Here is a 20,564-nt window from a genome sequence, read left to right on the forward strand (position 1 = left end):
GTAAGGGCTGTTTAACAAAGAAGGAGAGTGATGGAGTGTTGCATCAGATGACCTCAATCCAATTGAGATGGTTTGGGATGAGTTGAACCGCAGAGTGAAGGAAAAGAAACCAACAAGTGCTCAGCATATGTGGGAACTCCTTCAAGACTGTGGGAAATGCATTCCTCATGAAGCTGATTGAGAGATTGCCAAGAGCATGCAAAGCTGTCATGAAGGCAAAGGGTGGCTACTTTGAAGAATCTTGATTTGGCTTATACTTGTTTGGTTACTACATGATTCCATATGTGTTATTTCATAGTTTTGATGTCTTCACTATTATTCTACAATGTAGAAAATCGTTTTTTTAAAGCCTTGAATAAGTAGGTGTTCTAAAACTTTTGACCGGTAGTGTGTATATAAAAAAATATATATTTATAAAAAATATATATTTATAAAAAATATATATGGGGTATTGGAAATTATGTAGAAAATGACGTTAATAGAAGCCGCTACCTGCAATGTTGCAATGTTGAAGCTGATCCACCCCATCAAAAAAACAATGACAGGTTGGTGTCATGTGCCACTACACAGAGTACTCTCCCATTGCCCACAGCCAATCAGCACCCAGAGAGTAGTGGGACATGGGGTCAGGATGTGAGGTTATCTTGGGTACATGACAGTCAGACCCATCCAGTTTGTCTGTTTCCACAAAAGTTGCTTATTGTAAAATGTTAACATGTAAATTCAAAGATGTGACTCATTTGTGATCACTGATGGTAAGTTGAATGAGTACACCTTTCCAAGTACACCTTGGACCACGTGAAGCCTATTTTAGAATAAAAATTCTCTGTCAATGGATATTCTTCATTCAATATGCTTTTTAGTCCAGGAGTGAGCTTAATCTGGTCTGGGAAACCAGACCCTTATTACCCAAGTCCTAGCTTTAGTATAACACCTATCAACCATTCTTGGTCTCAGACGGACTGTCTCAGGTGCCTGGATTCGGCCTACTTCCGGGTGATCCACAGTGCACAATATACACCCCAAACAACTCAATATACAGCCCAAACAACTCCCACAGATCTTTGTAGATGCTACCCACTACAGTGTGTGGATATCTTCTCCATGGAGATACTATCTTCTCCCAGCTGCATCTTCTGGAAGTCTTTTTTATCTGTCTCTACTTCCTACCCCCCTTTTCCTCACCTTCTAACCCAGGCTCAGAGCTCATGCCCAAGGCCCTGTCCACCAGGATTGTGGGAGGCATCTGGTGGTTCTTCACCCTGATCATCATCTCCTCCTACACGGCCAACCTGGCTGCCTTCCTCACCGTGGAGCGCATGGAGTCGCCCATCGACTCAGCAGACGACCTGGCCAAACAGACCAAGATCCTGTACGGAGTGGTGGAGGACGGATCAACCATGACCTTCTTTAAGGTAGCTAGTTGGGCGAACCATTGGGCTGTATGCGACAAGTGGCCTTCTGAGGCGTTGTGGTTGTGGAGAAACCAGTTCAAACTGTGTTTTCTTATGCTGCTGAAAATATTGATATTTTTCACGCAAGTTATTTTGTTGTTCTTTACATCGTACTTCTTGCAATGCCATTTAATCAAGCATGGTACCACTTTATTTGACAAGGTCACATTGACATGGAAAGTGCAAGTCATTTTAATAGGTGTCTGCTGTGGAAAAAGGCATCTGCTCCAACTCAAATGTAACACACCTGATTCAGCTGGTTATGGTTCTGATGAGGAGCCATTTAGTAGAATCAGGTATAATATATTTTTGTTGAAGCGAAAGCTTTCAGGACAGCAGATGTCTAGAAGAAGGTTTGGACTCAACCCTGCTTTAGAGCAACTAGACTGATTGGCGATGATCATTTCGCTACACCCGGATTAACATCTGCTAAACACGTGTATGTGAGCAAAAACATTGGATTTGATTTGATAAGGTCATTTCCACATACTATGTCAAGCACTTTGAGCTACTGGAAAAGGCCAGCGTGATGTACTGGAAAAGGCCAGCTCTATGTACTGGAAAAGGCCAGCTCTATGTACTGGAAAAGGCCAGCTCTATGTACTGGAAAAGGCCAGCGCTATGTACTGGAAAGGGCCAGCTCTATGTACTGGAAAAGGCCAGCTCTATGTACTGGAAAATGCCAGCTCTATGTACTGGAAAAGGCAAGCTCCATGTACTGGAAGAGGCTAGCTCTAATTGCCTGGAAAAGGCCAGCGCTATGTACTAGAAAAGGCCAGCTCTATGTACTGGAAAAGGTCAGCGCTATGTACTGGAAAAGGCTAGCTCTATGTACTGGAAAAGGCCAGCGCTATGTACTGTAAAAGGCTAGCTCTATGTACTGGAAAAGGCCAGCTCTATGTACTGGAAAAGGCCAGTTCTATGTACTGGAAAAGGCCAGCTCCATGTACTGGAAAAGGCCAGCTCTATGTACTGGAAAAGGCCAGCTCCATGTACTGGAAAAGGCCAGCTCTATGTACTGGAAAAGGCCAGCTCTATGTACTGGAAAAGGCCAGCTCCATGTACTGGAAGAGGCTAGCTCTATTGCCTGGAAAAGGCCAGTGCTATGTACTAGAAAAGGCCAGCTCTATGTACTGGAAAAGGTCAGCGTTATGTACTGGAAAAGGCTAGCTCTATGTACTGGAAAAGGCCAGCGCTATGTACTGTAAAAGGCTAGCTCTATGTACTGGAAAAGGCCAGCTCTATGTACTGGAAAAGGCCAGCTCTATGTACTGGAAAAGGCCAGCTCTATGTACTGGAAAAGGCCAGCTCTATGTACTGGAAAAGGCCAGCTCTATGTACTGGAAAAGGCCAGCTCCATGTACTGGAAAAGGCCAGCTCTATGTACTGGAAAAGGCTAGCTCTATGTACTGGAAAAGGCCAGCTCTATGTACTGGAAAAGGCTAGCTCTATGTACTGGAAAAGGCCAGCTCTATGTACTGGAAAAGGCCAGCGCTATGTACTGGAAAAGGCCAGCTCTGTGTACTGGAAAAGGCCAGCTCTATGTACTGGAAAAGGCCAGCTCTATGTACTGGAAAAGGCCAGCTCTATGTACTGGAAAACGCCAGCTCTATGTACTGGAAAAGGCCAGCTCTATATACTGGAAAAGGCCAACTCTATGTACTGGAAAGGGCCAGCTCTATGTACTGGAAAAGGCCAGCTCTATGTACTGGAAAAGGCTAGCTCTATGTACTGGAAAAGGCCAGCTCTATGTACTGGAAAAGGCCAGCTCCATGTACTGGAAAAGGCCAGCTCTATGTACTGGAAAAGGCCAGCTCCATGTACTGGAAAAGGCCAGCTCTATGTACTGGAAAAGGCCAGCTCTATGTACTGGAAAAGGCCAGCTCCATGTACTGGAAGAGGCTAGCTCTATTGCCTGGAAAAGGCCAGTGCTATGTACTAGAAAAGGCCAGCTCTATGTACTGGAAAAGGTCAGCGCTATGTACTGGAAAAGGCTAGCTCTATGTACTGGAAAAGGCCAGCGCTATGTACTGTAAAAGGCTAGCTCTATGTACTGGAAAAGGCCAGCTCTATGTACTGGAAAAGGCCAGCTCTATGTACTGGAAAAGGCCAGCTCTATGTACTGGAAAAGGCCAGCTCTCTGTACTGGAAAAGGCCAGCTCCATGTACTGGAAAAGGCCAGCTCTATGTACTGGAAAAGGCTAGCTCTATGTACTGGAAAAGGCCAGCTCTATGTACTGGAAAAGGCTAGCTCTATGTACTGGAAAAGGCCAGCTCTATGTACTGGAAAAGGCCAGCGCTATGTACTGGAAAAGGCCAGCTCTGTGTACTGGAAAAGGCCAGCTCTATGTACTGGAAAAGGCCAGCTCTATGTACTGGAAAACGCCAGCGCTATGTACTGGAAAAGGCCAGCTCTATGTACTGGAAAAGGCCAGCTCTATATACTGGAAAAGGCCAGCTCTATGTACTGGAAAGGGCCAGCTCTATGTACTGGAAAAGGCCAGCTCTATGTACTGGAAAAGGCCAGCTCTATGTACTGGAAAAGGCCAGCGCTATGTACTGGAAAAGGCCAGCTCTATGTACTGGAAAAGGCCAGCTCTATGTACTGGAAAAGGCCAGCTCTATGTACTGGAAAAGGCCAGCTCTATGTACTGGAAAAGGCCAGCTCCATGTACTGGAAGAGGCTAGCTCTATTGCCTGGAAAAGGCCAGTGCTATGTACTAGAAAAGGCCAGCTCTATGTACTGGAAAAGGTCAGCGCTATGTACTGGAAAAGGCTAGCTCTATGTACTGGAAAAGGCCAGCGCTATGTACTGTAAAAGGCTAGCTCTATGTACTGGAAAAGGCCAGCTCTATGTACTGGAAAAGGCCAGCTCTATGTACTGGAAAAGGCCAGCTCTATGTACTGGAAAAGGCCAGCTCTATGTACTGGAAAAGGCCAGCTCTCTGTACTGGAAAAGGCCAGCTCCATGTACTGGAAAAGGCCAGCTCTATGTACTGGAAAAGGCTAGCTCTATGTACTGGAAAAGGCCAGCTCTATGTACTGGAAAAGGCTAGCTCTATGTACTGGAAAAGGCCAGCTATATGTACTGGAAAAGGCCAGCGCTATGTACTGGAAAAGGCCAGCTCTGTGTACTGGAAAAGGCCAGCTCTATGTACTGGAAAAGGCCAGCTCTATGTACTGGAAAACGCCAGCGCTATGTACTGGAAAAGGCCAGCTCTATGTACTGGAAAAGGCCAGCTCTATATACTGGAAAAGGCCAGCTCTATGTACTGGAAAGGGCCAGCTCTATGTACTGGAAAAGGCCAGCTCTATGTACTGGAAAAGGCCAGCTCTATGTACTGGAAAAGGCCAGCTCTATGTACTGGAAAAGGTCAGCGCTATGTACTGGAAGAGGCCAGCTCCATGTACTGGAAAAGGCCAGCTCTATGTACGGGAAAAGGCTAGCTCCATGTACTGGAAAAGGCCTGCTCTATATACTGGAAAATGCCAGCTCTATGTACTGGAAAAGGCAAGCTCCATGTACTGGAAGAGGCTAGCTCTAATTGCCTGGAAAAGGCCAGCGCTATGTACTGGAAAAGGCCAGCTCCATGTACTGGAAAATGCCAGCTCTATGTACTGGAAAAGGCCAGCTCTATGTACTGGAAAAGGCCAGCTCCATGTACTGGAAGAGGCTAGCTCTATTGCCTGGAAAAGGCCAGCGCTATGTACTGGAAAAGGCCAGCTCTATGTACTGGAAAAGGTCAGCGCTATGTACTGGAAAAGGCCAGCTCTATGTACTGGAAAAGGTCAGCGCTATGTACTGGAAAAGGCTAGCTCTATGTACTGGAAAAGGCCAGCTCTATGTACTGGAAAAGGCCAGCTCTATGTACTGGAAAAGGCCAGCTCTATGTACTGGAACAGGCCAGCTCTATGTACTGTACATCCAATAATTGATTCATTACTATCATTAGAACAGTTGGAATTCATCTGTCACATTTTCTTCCTCTGGTCGTTTCTCAGAAGACTAAGATCTCCACCTACGATAAGATGTGGGAGTTCATGAACAGCCGACGATCGTCAGTGATGGTGAAAGACATAGACGCAGGAATCCAGCGCGTGCTCACCTCAGACTACGCCTTCCTCATGGAGTCCACAACCATCGAGTTCGTCACCCAGCGCAACTGCAACCTCACCCAGATAGGAGGCCTCATCGACTCCAAGGCCTACGGAGTGGGGACACCCATGGGTAAGGTCTATTGTACTTGTTGTCTATATAGTCTATCATCCATATTGGCTAAATTGCTTATATCTCCTATATCCCCTTCTACCTGTCAATGGCAACGTATGTTACTGGGGCAGCAGGTAGCCTAGTGGATAGAGCGTTGGACTAGTATCCGGAAGGTTGCAAGATCAAATCCCCAGCTGACATGGTAAAAATCTGTCGTTCTGCCCCTGAACAAGGCAGTTAACCCACTGTTCCTAGGCTGTCATTGAAAATAAGAATTTGTTCTTAACTGACTTGCCTAGTTAAATAAAGGTAAAATAAAAATAATTATCAGAGTAAGCTGATAAATGAAGGTTGGAGTTTGGGTTATTGGAGACAGAGAGTGATAATGCACTGTATGCATAACTGAAAGGGCTGAATAAGGAAGCGTTATGAATGAGGTCAGGGGGTAAGGGTTAAAGTGAAGGGGAAATGGAAATGGACAATAAGAAAAATGTAGGTATTTTACACAGTATCTAGTATCACAGTATCTAGGATTTCTCTACACATGTACTTATAATAAACTTATTTTTGATTTGTACAGCTTGAAATGTAAAAATACCATGCCCGACTGGATCACGAAGTAACAGATTTAACTTTCAGTGTTAACACTGTTCCACTTGACACGTACGGTATATGATAATCCACCTCACATAACCAGCTTTTTCTGTTGGGACAACTTTTTTCTTTGGTCTGTAAAGATTCTGTACAACAGAGAAGGTGCTGAGCCCGTTTTCCTGAAACATATCATATTTCGGATAATAATGAACAAAATCTCATTTAAAGGCGGTACCTATATTCTAGATCAACATGCCTACTCTGAAACGCTTGATACGGCCCATACTGTATGCTGTATGTGTGCAGGTCACATCTCATGGACTCCAGAGGAAACAGGAGGAACGCTGCTGCTAGTGGTTTATAATTCTAGGGTTAGTGATGAGGCTGCAGATAACTGCCCCTATCCCATAATGGCCTCATCCATCACCAACATTATGAACGCCATCAAAACATCTGAACCTGTCCACTGTTGATTAGTATTGGTGGTTATGGGTCTGCAGGGATACTGTGTGTTGCTGATATGACTCGGCTGTTTTTGGTGGCAGGAGCGCCGGTTCCAGTATCTCAGAAATGTCCGCCCTCCTGGGTATTTCACGCACGACAGTGTCTAAGGGTTTACATAGAATGGTGGGACAAACAAAAAACATCCAGTCAGCGGCAGTTTTGTGGGCGAAAACAGCTCGTTGATGAGAGGTCAAAAGAGAATGACAAGAATCATGCAAGTTAACAGGCAGGTCACAAACAGGAAAATAACGGCACAACAGTGATTTGCAGAACGGCATCTCAGAACTCACATCTCGTCGGTTGTTGTCAAAGATGGGCTATTGCAGCAGACGACCACACCAGGTTTCACTCATATCAGCTAAAATCAAGAAGAAGCGGCTCCAGTGGCCAAGCGATCACCAACACTGGACAATTGAGGGGTGGAAAAACATTGCCTGGTCTGACGAATCCAGGTTCCTGTTGCTTCATGTTGATGACAGAGATAGGATTTGGCGTAAGCAGCATGAGTCCATGGCCCCATGGTTTTGGGAATGTTGTCCTGGCACAGGTTAGGTGTCCTGGCACAGGTTAGGTCCCTTGATTTCAATTGAGGAACATTTCCATGCACCGAAGAATTCAGGCTGTTCTGGAGGATAAGGGGGCACTGACCCAGTATTAAGTGGATGTACCTAACAAATAAACTGGCCACTGAGGGTATATTTACAGTGCCTTGCGAAAGTATTCGGCCCCCTTGAACTTTGCAACGTTCTGCCACATTTCAGGCTTCAAACATAAAGATATAAAACTGTATTTTTTTGTGAAGAATCAACAACAAGTGGGACACAATCATGAAGTGGAACGACATTTATTGGATATTTCAAACTTTTTTAACAAATCAAAATCTGAAAAATTGGGCGCGCTAAATTATTCAGCCCATTTACTTTCAGTGCAGCAAACTCTCTCCAGAAGTTCAGTGAGGATCTCTGAATGATCCAATGTTGACCTAAATGACTAATGATGATAAATACAATCCACCTGTGTGTAATCAAGTCTCCGTATAAATGCACCTGCACTGTGATAGTCTCAGAGGTCCATTAAAAGCGCAGAGAGCATCATGAAGGACAAGGAACACACCAGGCAGGTCCGAGATAATGTTGTTAAGAAGTTTAAAGCCGGATTTGGATACAAAAAGATTTCCCAAGCTTTAAACATCCCAAGGAGCACTGTGCAAGCGATAATATTGAAATGGAAGGAGTATCAGACCACTGCAAATATACCAAGACCTGGCCGTCCCTCTAAACTTTCAGCTCATACAAGGAGAAGACTGATCAGAGATGCAGCCAAGAGGCCCATGATCACTCTGGATGAACTGCAGAGATCTACAGCTGAGGTGGAAGACTCTGTCCATAGGACAACAATCAGTCGTATATTGCACAAATCTGGCCTTTATGGAAGAGTGGCAAGAAGAAGGCCATTTCTTAAAGATATCCATAAAAAGTGTTGTTTAAAGTTTGCCACAAGCCACCTGGGAGACACACCAAACATGTGGAAGAAGGTGCTCTGGTCAGATGAAACCAAAATTGAACTTTTTGGCAACAATGCAAAACGTTATGTTTGGCGTAAAAGCAACACAGCTCATCACCCTGAACACACCATCCCCACTGTCAAACATGGTGGTGGCAGCATCATGGTTTGGGCCTGCTTTTCTTCAGCAGGGACAGGGAAGATGGTTAACATTGATGGGAAGATGGATGGAGCCAAATACAGGACCATTCTGGAAGAAAACCTGATGGAGTCTGCAAAAGACCTGAGACTGGGACGAAGATTTGTCTTCCAACAAGACAATGATCCAAAACATAAAGCAAAATCTACAATGGAATGGTTCAAAAATAAACATATCCAGGTGTTAAAATGGCCAAGTCAAAGTCCAGACCTGAATCCAATCGAGAATCTGTGGAAAGAACTGAAAACTGCTGTTCACAAATGCTCTCCATCCAACCTCACTGAGCTCGAGCTGTTTTGCAAGGAGGAATGGGAAACAATTTCAGTCTAATAGACACATACCCCAAGCGACTTACAGCTGTAATCGCAGCAAAAGGTGGCGCTACAAAGTATTAACTTAAGGGGGCTGAATAATTTAGCACGCCCAATTTTTCAGTTTTTGATTTGTTAAAAAAGTTTGAAATATCCAATAAATGTCGTTCCACTTCATGATTGTGTCCCACTTGTTGTTGATTCTTCACAAAAAAATACAGTTTTATACCTTTATGTTTGAAGCCTGAAATGTGGCAAAAGGTCGCAAATTTCAAGGGGGCCGAATACTTTCGCAAGGCACTGTATATGTATGGTTATTAGTAGTGGACACTGATATTGATAATGGAATATAATATAATATATATATATATATATATATACTGTATGTATACTGTGTGTGTATATATATATATATATATACATACATATATATATACACTACTGGTCAACGTTGTTAGAACACCTACTCATTCAAGGGTTTTTCTTTATTTTTTACTATATTCTACATTGTAGAATAATAGTGAAGACATCAAAACGATGAAATAACACATATGGAATCATGTAGTAACCAAAGTAAATTTTAATCAAAATATATTTTGTATTTGAGATTCTTCAAATAGCCACCCTTTGCCTTGATGACAGCTTTGCACACTCTTGGCATTCTCTCAACCAGCTCCATGAGGAAGTCATCTGGAATTCATTTCAATTAGCAAGTTGGCACCGACACAGATGGAGGCCTTGCTTCACGTTCTTAGTCAACTATCCAGTATTTTGTTTTTATGTTTTATTTCTTACATTGTTACCCCAGGAAATATTAAGTATTATTACATACACCCGGGAAGAAATATTGGATATAAGAGCAACGTCAACTTAACAACATTACGGCCAGGAATAGAACTTTCCCGAAGCGGATCCTCTGTTCGGACCACCACCCAGGACAATGGATCTGATCCCAGTAGGAGACCCAAAACAACGGCGCCACAGAAGGGGCAGACGGAGCGATCTTCTAGTCAAGCACCATAGTTTGGGCACATCGCTCACCGCTCCCGAGTATACCACTCGCCAATGTCCAGTCTCTTGACAACAAGGTAGATGAAATTCAAGCAAGGGTTTCCTTCCAGAGAGACATCAGATATTGTAACATTCTCTGTTTCACAGAAACATGGCTCACTCGGGATACATTATCAGAGTTGGTACAGCCACCCAGTTCCTTCATGCATCATGGCAACAGAAACAAACATCTCTCTGGTAAGGAGAAGGGAGGGGGTGTATGCCTTATTATTAATGACTTGTGGTGTGATCATAACAACATACAGGAACTCAAGTCCTTCTGTTCAACTGACCTAGAATTCTTTACAATCAAATGCGGACCACATTATCTACCAAGAGAATTCTCTTTGATTATAATCACAGCCGTGTATTCCCCCAAGCAGATACATCGACGGCCATGAAAGAACTTCACTGGACTCTATTTAAACTGGAAACCATATATCCTGAAGCTGCATTCATTGTAGCTTTGTAACAAAACTCATCTGAAAACAAGCTCCCTAAATTTGAACAGCATATAACATGTGCGGCTCGAGCTGGCAGCATTCTGGGTCGTTGCTACTCTAACTTCCGTGACACATACAAAGCCCTTCCTCGCCCTACTTTCTGCAAATCTGACCACGACTCCATTTTGTTGCTCCCAGCCTATAGACAGAAACTAAAACAGGAAACGCCCATGCTCAGGTCTGTCCAATGCTGATCCGACAAATTGGATTCCACGATTCAAGATTGCTTCGATCACGTGGACTGGGATATGTTCCGGAATAGGCTCAGACAACAACATTGATGTATACGCTGACTCGGTGAGCGAGTTTATTAGCAAGTGCATCTGTGATGTTGTACCCACGGTGACTAAAACCTTCCCTAACTAGAAAACGTGGATTGATGGCAGCATTCGAGCAAAACTGAAAGCGCGAACCACTGCTTTTAATCACGGTAAGGTGACCGGAAACATGATCGAATACAAAAAGTGTAGCTATTTCCTCCGCAAGGCAGTCAACCAAGCTAAGCGTCAGTATAGAGACAAAGTAAAGTCACAATTCAATGGCTCAAACACGAGTCGTACGTGGCAGGGTCTACAGTCATTCACAGATTACAAAAAGAAAACCAGCCCCGTCGCAGACACCGACGTCTTGCTCCCAGACAAACTAAACAACTTCTTTGCTCGCTTTGAGGACAATACAGTGCCAATGACACAGCCCGAAATCAAAATGTGTGGGCTCTTCTTCACAGTGGCCAACGTGAGTAAAACATTTAAACGTGTTAACCCTCGCAAGGCTGCTGGTCCAGACAGCATCCCTAGCCACGTCCTCAGAGCATGCGCAGACCAGCTAGCTGGTGTGTTTACGGACATATTCAATCAATATCTAACCCAGTCTGCTGTGCCCACGTGCTTCAAGAGGGCCACCATTGTTCCTGTACCCAATAAAGCTAAGGTAACTGAGCTAAATGACTATCGCCCCATAGCACTCACTTCCGTCATCATGAAGTGCTTTGAGAGACTAGTCAAGGATCATATCATCTCCACCCTACCTGACACCCTAGACACATTCCAATTCTCCTACCGCCCCAATACGTCCACAGACGACGCAATGGAAATCACACTGCACACTGCCCTAACCCATCTGGAGAAGAGGAATACCTGTGTAAGAATGCTGTTCATCGATTACAGCTCAGCATTTAACACCATAGTACCCTCCAAACTCGTCATTAAGCTCAAGACCCTGGGTCTCGACACCGCTCTGTGCAACTGGGTCCTGGACCGTCTGACGAGCCTCCCCCAGGTGGTGAGGGTAGGAAACAAACAACATTGATCCTCAACACTGGGGACCCACAAGGGTGCATTCTCAGCCTTCTCCTGTACTCCCTGTTCAACCATGACTGCGTGGCCATGTACGCCTCCAACTCAATCATCAAGTTTGCGGACGACACAACAGTGGTAGGCTTGATTACCAACAATGACGAGACGGCCTACAGGGAGGAGGTGAGGGACCTCGGAGTGTGGTGTCAGGAAAATAACCTCACACTCAACGTCAACAAAACAAAGGAAATGATCGTGGACTTCAGGAAATAGCAGAGGGAGCACCCCCCTATCTACATCGACAGGACAGTAGTGGAGAAGGTGGAAAGTTTTAAGAGCCTCAGGGTACACATCACAGACAAACTGAAATGATCCACCCACACAGACAGCGTAGTGAAGAAGGCGCAACAGCACACTGGTGCACTTTACAAAATAGATGGCAAATGGGAAAAGGAGGGGAAAATATGTGGAGATCTTGAAGCAACATCTCAAGACATCAGTCAGGAAGTTAACGTTATTGACTGTACGTTTGTTTATTTGTTGTTTGTGTCACACTGCTTTGCTTTATCTTGGCCAGGTCGCAGTTGTAAATGAGAACTTGTTCTCAACTGGCCTAACTGGTTAAATAAAGGTGAAATAAAAAGGGGTAAAAAGCTTGGTTGTAAATGGGTCTTCCAAATGGACTAAGACCCCAATCATACTTCCAACGTTGTGGCAAAATGGCTTAAGGACAACAAAGTCAAGGTATTGGAGTGGCCATCACAAAGCCCTGGCCTCAATCCATTAGAAAATGTGTGGGCAGAACTGAAAAGTGTGTGCGAGCAAGGAGGCCTACAAACCTGACACAGTTACACAAGCTCTGTCAGGAGGAATGGGAAAAAATTCACCCAACTTATTGTGGGAAGCTTGTGGAAGGATTCCGAAAACATTAGACCCAAGTTAAACCATTTAAAGGCAATGCTACCAAATACAAATTGAGTGTATGTAAACTTCTGACCCACTGGGAATGTGATGAAAGAAATAAAAGCTGAAAGAAATAATTCTCTACTATTATTATTATACATTTCACATTCTGAAAATAAAGTGGTGATCCTAACTGACCTAAGACATTTACTAGGTTTACATGTCAGGAATTGTGAAAAACTGAGTTAATGTATTTGTGTCACGGTCGTCATAACGAGAAGACCAAGGCGCAGCGTGAATCTGGCTTCTCGTGGTCTGAGAGTCTTTAGGTGCCTTTTAACAAACTCCATGTGCCCTTTAATGAGGAGTGGCTTCAGTCTGGCCACTATACCATAAAGGCCTGATTGGTGGAGTGCTACAGAGATGGTTTTCCTTCTGGAAGGTTCTCCCATCTCCACAGAGGAACTCAGGAACATCTGTCAGAGTGACCATCGGGTTCTTGGTAACCTCCCTGACCAAGGTACTTTTTCCTGGTTGCTCAGTTTGGCCGGGTGGCAGCTCTAGGAAGAGTCTTGGTGGTTCCAAACGTCTTCCATTTAAGAATGATGGAGGCCACTGTGTTCTTGGGGACCTACAATGCTGCAGAAATATGTGAGTACCCTTCCCCAGATCTGTGCCTTGATACAATCATGTCTCGGACTTCTACGGACTATTCCTTTGACCTCATGGCTTGGTTTTTGCTCTGACATGCACTGTCAACTGTGGGACCTTAGATAGACAGGTGTATGGCTTTCAGATCATGTTCAATCAATTGAATTTACTGAAGGTGAACTCTAATCAAGTTGCAGAAACATCTCAAGGATGACCAATGGAAACAGGATGCACCTGAGCTCAATTTCGAGTCTCATAGCAAAGGGTCTGAATACTTATGTAACTAAGGTATTTCTGTTTTTCTCTTTGTTATTATGGGTTATTATGTGTAGATTGATGAGGATTTTTTAAAATGTAATCCATTTTAGAATAAGGCTGTAACGTAACAAAATGTGTAAAAAGGGAAGGGGTCTGAAAACTTTACGAATGCACTGTATATATGTACAGTACATTTCATCTTCATTCACAATACTTTATTTTTCCTGTAGCCGACTTAACCTTCAAAAACCTCCAAGGCCAAATTTAGCACCACCTTACCCTCTTATGGTACGGTAACAGCAGGCCGCCATTTAAAAGCAATCCACGCCTCCTATTCCCCACGCTCCCCTACGCCATCCCTCCATCGCCCCTCCGTCACCCCTACTGACCTAAACTGTGATCACATTCATATTTGAGGCCCAACAGCAGCGGAGTGAGTGATGTCCTCATATGTTGAACATCTGTCAGTCAAGTTGCGTATGAGTGTCGCGTCAACGGTAGCGTCTGTCAGTTAGTTAGTTGCGTATGCAGAGTGCGTCAACAGTAGCATTAGCTCGCTCCGCCATTCAGCCCTGGTTCCATAGTCTGCCTCTCCAAGAATCCATCCTATTAAAGTGTCTCTGAATCATTTGAAATGTGAGCTGGGGGAGAATTAGAGGACTCTTGATGAATACTTGGTGTAGGTTATTCACACACACATGCAAGGGCATACAGTCGTGGCCAAAAGTTTTGAGAATCACACAAATATTAATTTCCACAAAGTTTGCTGCTTTAGATATTTTTGTCAGATGTTACTATGCAATACTGAAGTATAATTACAAGCATTTCATAAGTGTCAAAGGCTTTTATTGACAATTACAGGAAGTTGATGCAAAGAGTCAATATTTGCAGTGTTGACCCTTCTTTTTCAAGACCTCTGCAATCTGCCCTGGCATGCTGTCAATTAACTTCTAGGCCACATCCTGACTGACGGCAGCCCATTCTTGCATAATCAATGCTTGGTGTTTGTCAGAACTGGTGGGTTTTTGTTTGTCCACCCGCCTCTTGAGGATTGACCACAAGTTCTCAAGGGATTAAGGTCTGGGGAGTTTCCTGGCCATGGACCCAAAATATCAATGTTTTGTTCCCCGAGCTACTTAGTTATCACTTTTGCCATATGGCAAGGTGCTCCATCATGCTGGAAAAGGCATTGTTCATCACCAAACTGTTCCTGGATGGTTGGGAGAAGTTGCTCTCAGAGGATGTGTTGATACCATTCTTTATTCATGGATGTGTTCATAGGCAAAATTGTGAGTGAGCCCACTCCTTTGGCTGAGAAGCAACCACCCACATGAATGGTCTCAGGATGCTTTACTGTTGGCATGATACAGGACTGATGGTAGCGCTCACCTTGTCTTCTCCGGACAAGCTTTTTTCCGGATGCCCCAAACAATTCAGAAAGGGAATTCATCAGAGACAATGACTTTACCCCAGTCCTTAGCAGTCCAATCCCTGTACCTTTTGCAGAATAGCCATCTGCCCCTGATGTTTTTCCTGGAGAGAAGTGGGTTCTTTGCTGCCCTTCTTGACACCAGGCCATCCTCCAAAAGTCTTTGCGTGCAGATGCACACACACCTACCTGCTGCCATTCCTGAGCAAGCTCTGTACTGGTGGTGCCCCGATCCCGCAGCTGAATCAACTTTAGGAGACGGTTCTGGCGCTTGCTGGACTTTCTTGGGCGCCCTGAAGCCTTCTTCACAACAATTGAACCGCTCTCCTTGAAGTTCTTGATGATCCGATAAATGGTTGATTTAGGTGCAATCTTACTGGCAGCAATATCCTTGCCTGTGAAGCCCTTTTTGTGCAAAGCAATGCTGACGGCACGTGTTTCCTTGCAGGTAACCATGATTGACAGAGGAAGAACAATGATTCCAAGCACCACCATCCTTTTGAAGCTTCCAATCTGTTATTCGAACTCAATCAGCATGACAGAGTGATCTCCAGCCTTGTCCTCGTCAACACACACCTGTGTTAACGAGAGAATCCCTGACATGATGTCAGCTGGTCCTTTTGTGGCAGGGCTGAAATGCAGTGGAAATGTTTTTGGGGGATTCAGATAATTTGCATGGCAATAAATTGCAATTTATCTGATCACTCTTCATACCATTCTGGAGTATATACAAACTTCCATCATACAAACTGAGGCAGCAGACTTGTGAAAATTAATATTTGTGTCATTCTCAAAACTTTTGGCCACGACTGTACACTCACTCTCACACACACACACACACACACACACACACACACACACACACACACACACACACACACACACACACACACACACACACACACACACACACACACACACACACACACTTAGCACGACAGCGCAGAGCTCCTTTTTTTTCCCCTACCTCCTTTAAATAATCAGATTATGAAAACACTAACATGGTTTCAAGTTGTTTTTCATTAACGAAACATAGAAATAAAACACCCAGTAAGCATTAATCTTGACGTGTGTGTGTGTGTGTGTGTGTGTGTGTGTGTGTGTGTGTGTGTGTGTGTGTGTGTGTGTGTGTGTGTGTGTGTGTGTGTGTGTGTGTGTGTGTGTGTGTGTGTGTGTGTGTGTGTGTGTGTGTGTGTGCACAGTCGCGGCCAAAAGTTTTGAGAATGACACAAATATTAATTCAGATTAATTTAAAAGTCTGCTGCCTCAGTGTGTGTGTGTGTGTGTGTGTGTGTGTGTGTGTGTGTGTGTGTGTGTGTGTGTGTGTGTGTGTGTGTGTGTGTGTGTGTGTGTGTGTGTGTGTGTGTGTGTGTGTGTGTGTGTGGTAGCTGCCTAGGCCCTTGCAGTGTCGTGCTGTGGGATAGGAAGGGAGAGGGGAGGACACAGCAGTGTTGTGCTGTGGGATAGGAAGGGAGAGGGAGGACACAGCAGTGTTGTGCTGTGGGATAGGAAGGGAGAGGGAGGACACAGCAGTGTTGTGCTGTGGGATAGGAAGGGAGGGGGACACAGCAGTGTCGTGCTGTGGGATAGGAAGGAGAGGGGAGGACACAGCAGTGTCGTGCTGTGGGATAGGAAGGGAGAGGGGAGGAGACAGCAGTGTCGTGCTGTGGGATAGGAGGGGAGAGGTGGGGACACAGCAGTATCGTGCTGTGGGATAGGAAGGGAGAGGGGAGGACACAGCAGTGTTGTGCTGTGGGATAGGAAGGGAGAGGGGAGGACACAGCAGTGTCGTGCTGTGGGATAGGAAGGGAGAGGGGAGGACACAGCAGTGTCGTGCTGTGGGATAGGAAGGGAGAGGGGAGGACACAGCAGTGTCGTGCTGTGGGATAGGAAGGGAGAGGGGAGGACACAGCAGTGTCGTGCTGTGGGATAGGAAGGGAGAGGGGAGGACACAGCAGTGTCGTGCTGTGGGATAGGAAGGGAGAGGGGAGGACACAGCAGTGTTGTGCTGTGGGATAGGAAGGGAGAGGGGAGGACACAGCAGTGTCGTGCTGTGGGATAGGAAGGGAGAGGGGAGGACACAGCAGTGTCGTGCTGTGGGATAGGAAGGGAGAGGGGAGGACACAGCAGTGTCGTGCTGTGGGATAGGAAGGGAGAGGGGAGGACACAGCAGTGTCGTGCTGTGGGATAGGAAGGGAGAGGGGACACAGCAGTGTCGTGCTGTGGGATAGGAAGGGAGAGGGGAGGACACAGCAGTGTCGTGCTGTGGGATAGGAAGGGAGAGGGGAGGACACAGCAGTGTCGTGCTGTGGGATAGGAAGGGAGAGGGGAGGACACAGCAGTGTCGTGCTGTGGGATAGGAAGGGAGAGGGGAGGACGAAGCAGTGTCGTGCTGTGGGATAGGAAGGGAGAGGGGAGGACGAAGCAGTGTCGTGCTGTGGGATAGGAAGGGAGAGGCGGGGACACAGCAGTGTCGTGCTGTGGGATAGGAAGGGAGAGGGGAGGACACAGCAGTGTCGTGCTGTGGGATAGGAGGGGAGAGGGGAGGACACAGCAGTGTTGTGCTGTGGGACAGGAAGGGAGAGGGGAGGACACAGCAGTGTTGTGCTGTGGGATAGGAAGGGAGAGGGGAGGACACAGCAGTGTTGTGCTGTGGGATAGGAAGGGAGAGGGGAGGACACAGCAGTGTCGTGCTGTGGGATAGGAAGGGAGAGGGGAGGACACAGCAGTGTTGTGCTGTGGGATAGGAAGGAGAGGGAGGACACAGCAGTGTCGTGCTGTGGGATAGGAAGGAGAGGGGAGGACACAGCAGTGTTGTGCTGTGGGATAGGAAGGGAGAGGGAGGACACAGCAGTGTCGTGCTGTGGGATAGGAAGGGAGAGGGGAGGACACAGCAGTGTCGTGCTGTGGGATAGGAAGGGAGAGGGAGGACACAGCAGTGTCGTGCTGTGGGATAGGAAGGGAGGGGAGGACACAGCAGTGTCGTGCTGTGGGATAAGAAGGAGAGGGGAGGACACAGCAGTGTTGTGCTGTGGGATAGGAAGGGAGAGGGAGGACACAGCAGTGTCGTGCTGTGGGATAGGAAGGGAGAGGGGAGGACGAAGCAGTGTCGTGCTGTGGGATAGGAAGGGAGAGGGGAGGACACAGCAGTGTCGTGCTGTGGGATAGGAAGGGAGAGGGGAGGACACAGCAGTGTCGTGCTGTGGGATAGGAAGGGAGAGGGGAGGACACAGCAGTGTCGTGCTGTGGGATAGGAAGGGAGAGGGGAGGACACAGCAGTGTCGTGCTGTGGGATAGGAAGGGAGAGGGGAGGACGAAGCAGTGTCGTGCTGTGGGATAGGAAGGGAGAGGCGGGGACACAGCAGTTCTACTCTGTAACTCTGGAGCGATTACTCTTCCTTTGATCACTGAGGCTCCCGCTGTGTCTTAATACGCTGCGATAATTCCAGCGTTCTCCCACTGTCTGCGGATTTGGGGAGTTGTGCTCATCTTGGCACATGGATATGGACACGTGCATGAGTGCGCGCGCGCACACGCGCACACACACACACACACACACACACACACACACACACACACACACACACACACACACACACACACACACACACACACACACACACACACACACACACACACACACACACACACACACACACACATCTAACACACTCACTCTATCTCACACACACACACACACACACTCTGGTAATTTATCAGGATCAACGGGAGCCCTGCTACTCAGGGACACAAAACCCTGTGGCCTGCTACTCCGTAACACAAAGCCCTGTGGCCCTGCCACTCCAGAACACAAAGCCCTGTGGCCCTGCTACTCCGGGACACAAAGCCCTGTGGCCCTGCTACTCCGGGACACAAAGCCCTGTGGCCATGCAACTCTGGGACACAAAGCCCTGTGGCCCTGCTACTCCGGAACACAAAACCCTGTGACCCTGCTACTCCGGAACACAAAATCCTGTGGCCCTGCTACTCCGGGACACAAAGCCCTGTGGCCCTGCCACTCCGTAACACAAAGCCCTGTGGCCCTGCCACTCCAGAACACAAAGCCCTGTGGCCCTGCTACTCCGGGACACAAAGCCCTGTGTCCCTGCCACTCTGTAACACAAAGCCCTGTGGCCCTGCCACTCTGTAACACAAAGCCCTGTGGCCCTGCAACTCTGGGACACAAAGCCCTGTGGCCCTGCTACTCCGGAACACAAAACCCTGTGACCCTGCTACTCCGGAACACAAAATCCTGTGGCCCTGCTACTCCGGGACACAAAGCCCTGTGGCCCTGCCACTCCATAACACAAAGCCCTGTGGCCCTGCCACTCCGGAACACAAAGCCCTGTGGCCCTGCTACTCCGGGACACAAAGCCCTGTGGCCCTGCCACTCCGTAACACAAAGCCTGTGGCCCTGCCACTCCGGAACACAAAGCCCTGTGGCCCTGCTACTCCGGAACACAAAGCCCTGTGGCCCTGCTACTCCAGAACACAAAGCCCTGTGGCCCTGCTACTCCGGAACACCAAGCCCTGTGTCGCCAACGCCTTGCGGCGTTGTAATGCTAGAGAACGAGATGCTAATTCTGTAGCCTGTCTCCCAGATACTGTGAGGATTAGCAATTAATAGGACGAAGGAGGGGTGTTTCCATGAAAACACCATGACAGGTTCTGCTCATAAGATAAGCCCACAAGTTGAGCCCTGTTCCCACCATTGCTTGTTAAAACTACACTGTAATGGAAAACTGTCATTTATACGCAATTTTTTTGGTATTATCAACATTAAAAAACTCTGAAATGTTTTACTACAGCATACTGTAAAGGGTGGTGCATTGTGTTAAAATGGCTGTATTTCTAATGGTACTGTAGAATACAGAATACCGTACCACATCTTTGGAACCCAACACACCTTTTGATCATTAGTGGAGGCATGGTATTGTTGTTTCTGGTTCATTAACATATTTTGAGGCTACAGTTGTTGCACCCGTGAGGGAGTGGTTATAGTGCCTTATTCATTTGAAACGTTTAGGGGACAGATTGGAGTGGCAGCAAGTCTTAAACCTTAAATGGTTGAGCATTTTGCCATGTCCTTTGGTCTGTTTTGCCTTTAGTCACTACAAGTCTGGAAGCCTTTGTCAAGGCCTCTAGAAGTGCAAGTGAAATAAAACACCAAATGTTCATTAATATTCTGTCATGTCTAAACACTGCCAGCCTGCTTGCACCAACCCATTGTAATTACAGTAAAATACTATGAAATACAAACCCCTCTCCCCAATGAATTTCATTCATCCATTCATTAATTCATTACTTCCGATTACGGTAGCATTGACTTTTTTTTTACAGTATAATAATTTTACTGTATTGTACTGTGTGTCATTACACTATCATATTCATTTTACAGTAGATGTACTGTAATATTAAATACAGAATTTTGTTTGTCACTGAGCCTGTAAATTCATGGTAACCCTTTTACAGTGTAGCCACTGAACATTGACTAGCCTTTGAATTAAGATGAGATTAAATCAAATCAAATAGGATTCAAATGTTATTGATCGCCATGCAGGAAATGTGTCTGCAATATTAAAACATACAAATACAATACCAATACAGCTGAAACAGACACAACAACCATTATTCATTCATTTAACAAGCCAATCTGATGCCCTTTTTCTTGAAAAACGAAATCTGATCTTTTAACATTTT

General features: G+C 46.1%; 1 protein-coding gene across 2 annotated transcripts in view; it reads left to right on the plus strand.

Moving 5' to 3' along the window:
• Window positions 1-20,564, plus strand: part of LOC118374950 (glutamate receptor ionotropic, kainate 2-like) — a 197,495-nt gene that overhangs the window by 164,527 nt on the left and 12,404 nt on the right. For both annotated transcript variants that reach the window (XM_052471297.1, XM_052471296.1), the window contains exons 15-16: window positions 1,198-1,415; window positions 5,457-5,682. In XM_052471297.1, the coding sequence (XP_052327257.1) occupies window positions 1,198-1,415; window positions 5,457-5,682 (444 nt within the window). The remainder of the gene's footprint in view (window positions 1-1,197; window positions 1,416-5,456; window positions 5,683-20,564) is intronic.

Source organism: Oncorhynchus keta, chromosome 19 (genome assembly GCF_023373465.1).
Source record: "Oncorhynchus keta strain PuntledgeMale-10-30-2019 chromosome 19, Oket_V2, whole genome shotgun sequence".
Lineage (NCBI taxonomy): Eukaryota > Metazoa > Chordata > Actinopteri > Salmoniformes > Salmonidae > Oncorhynchus > Oncorhynchus keta.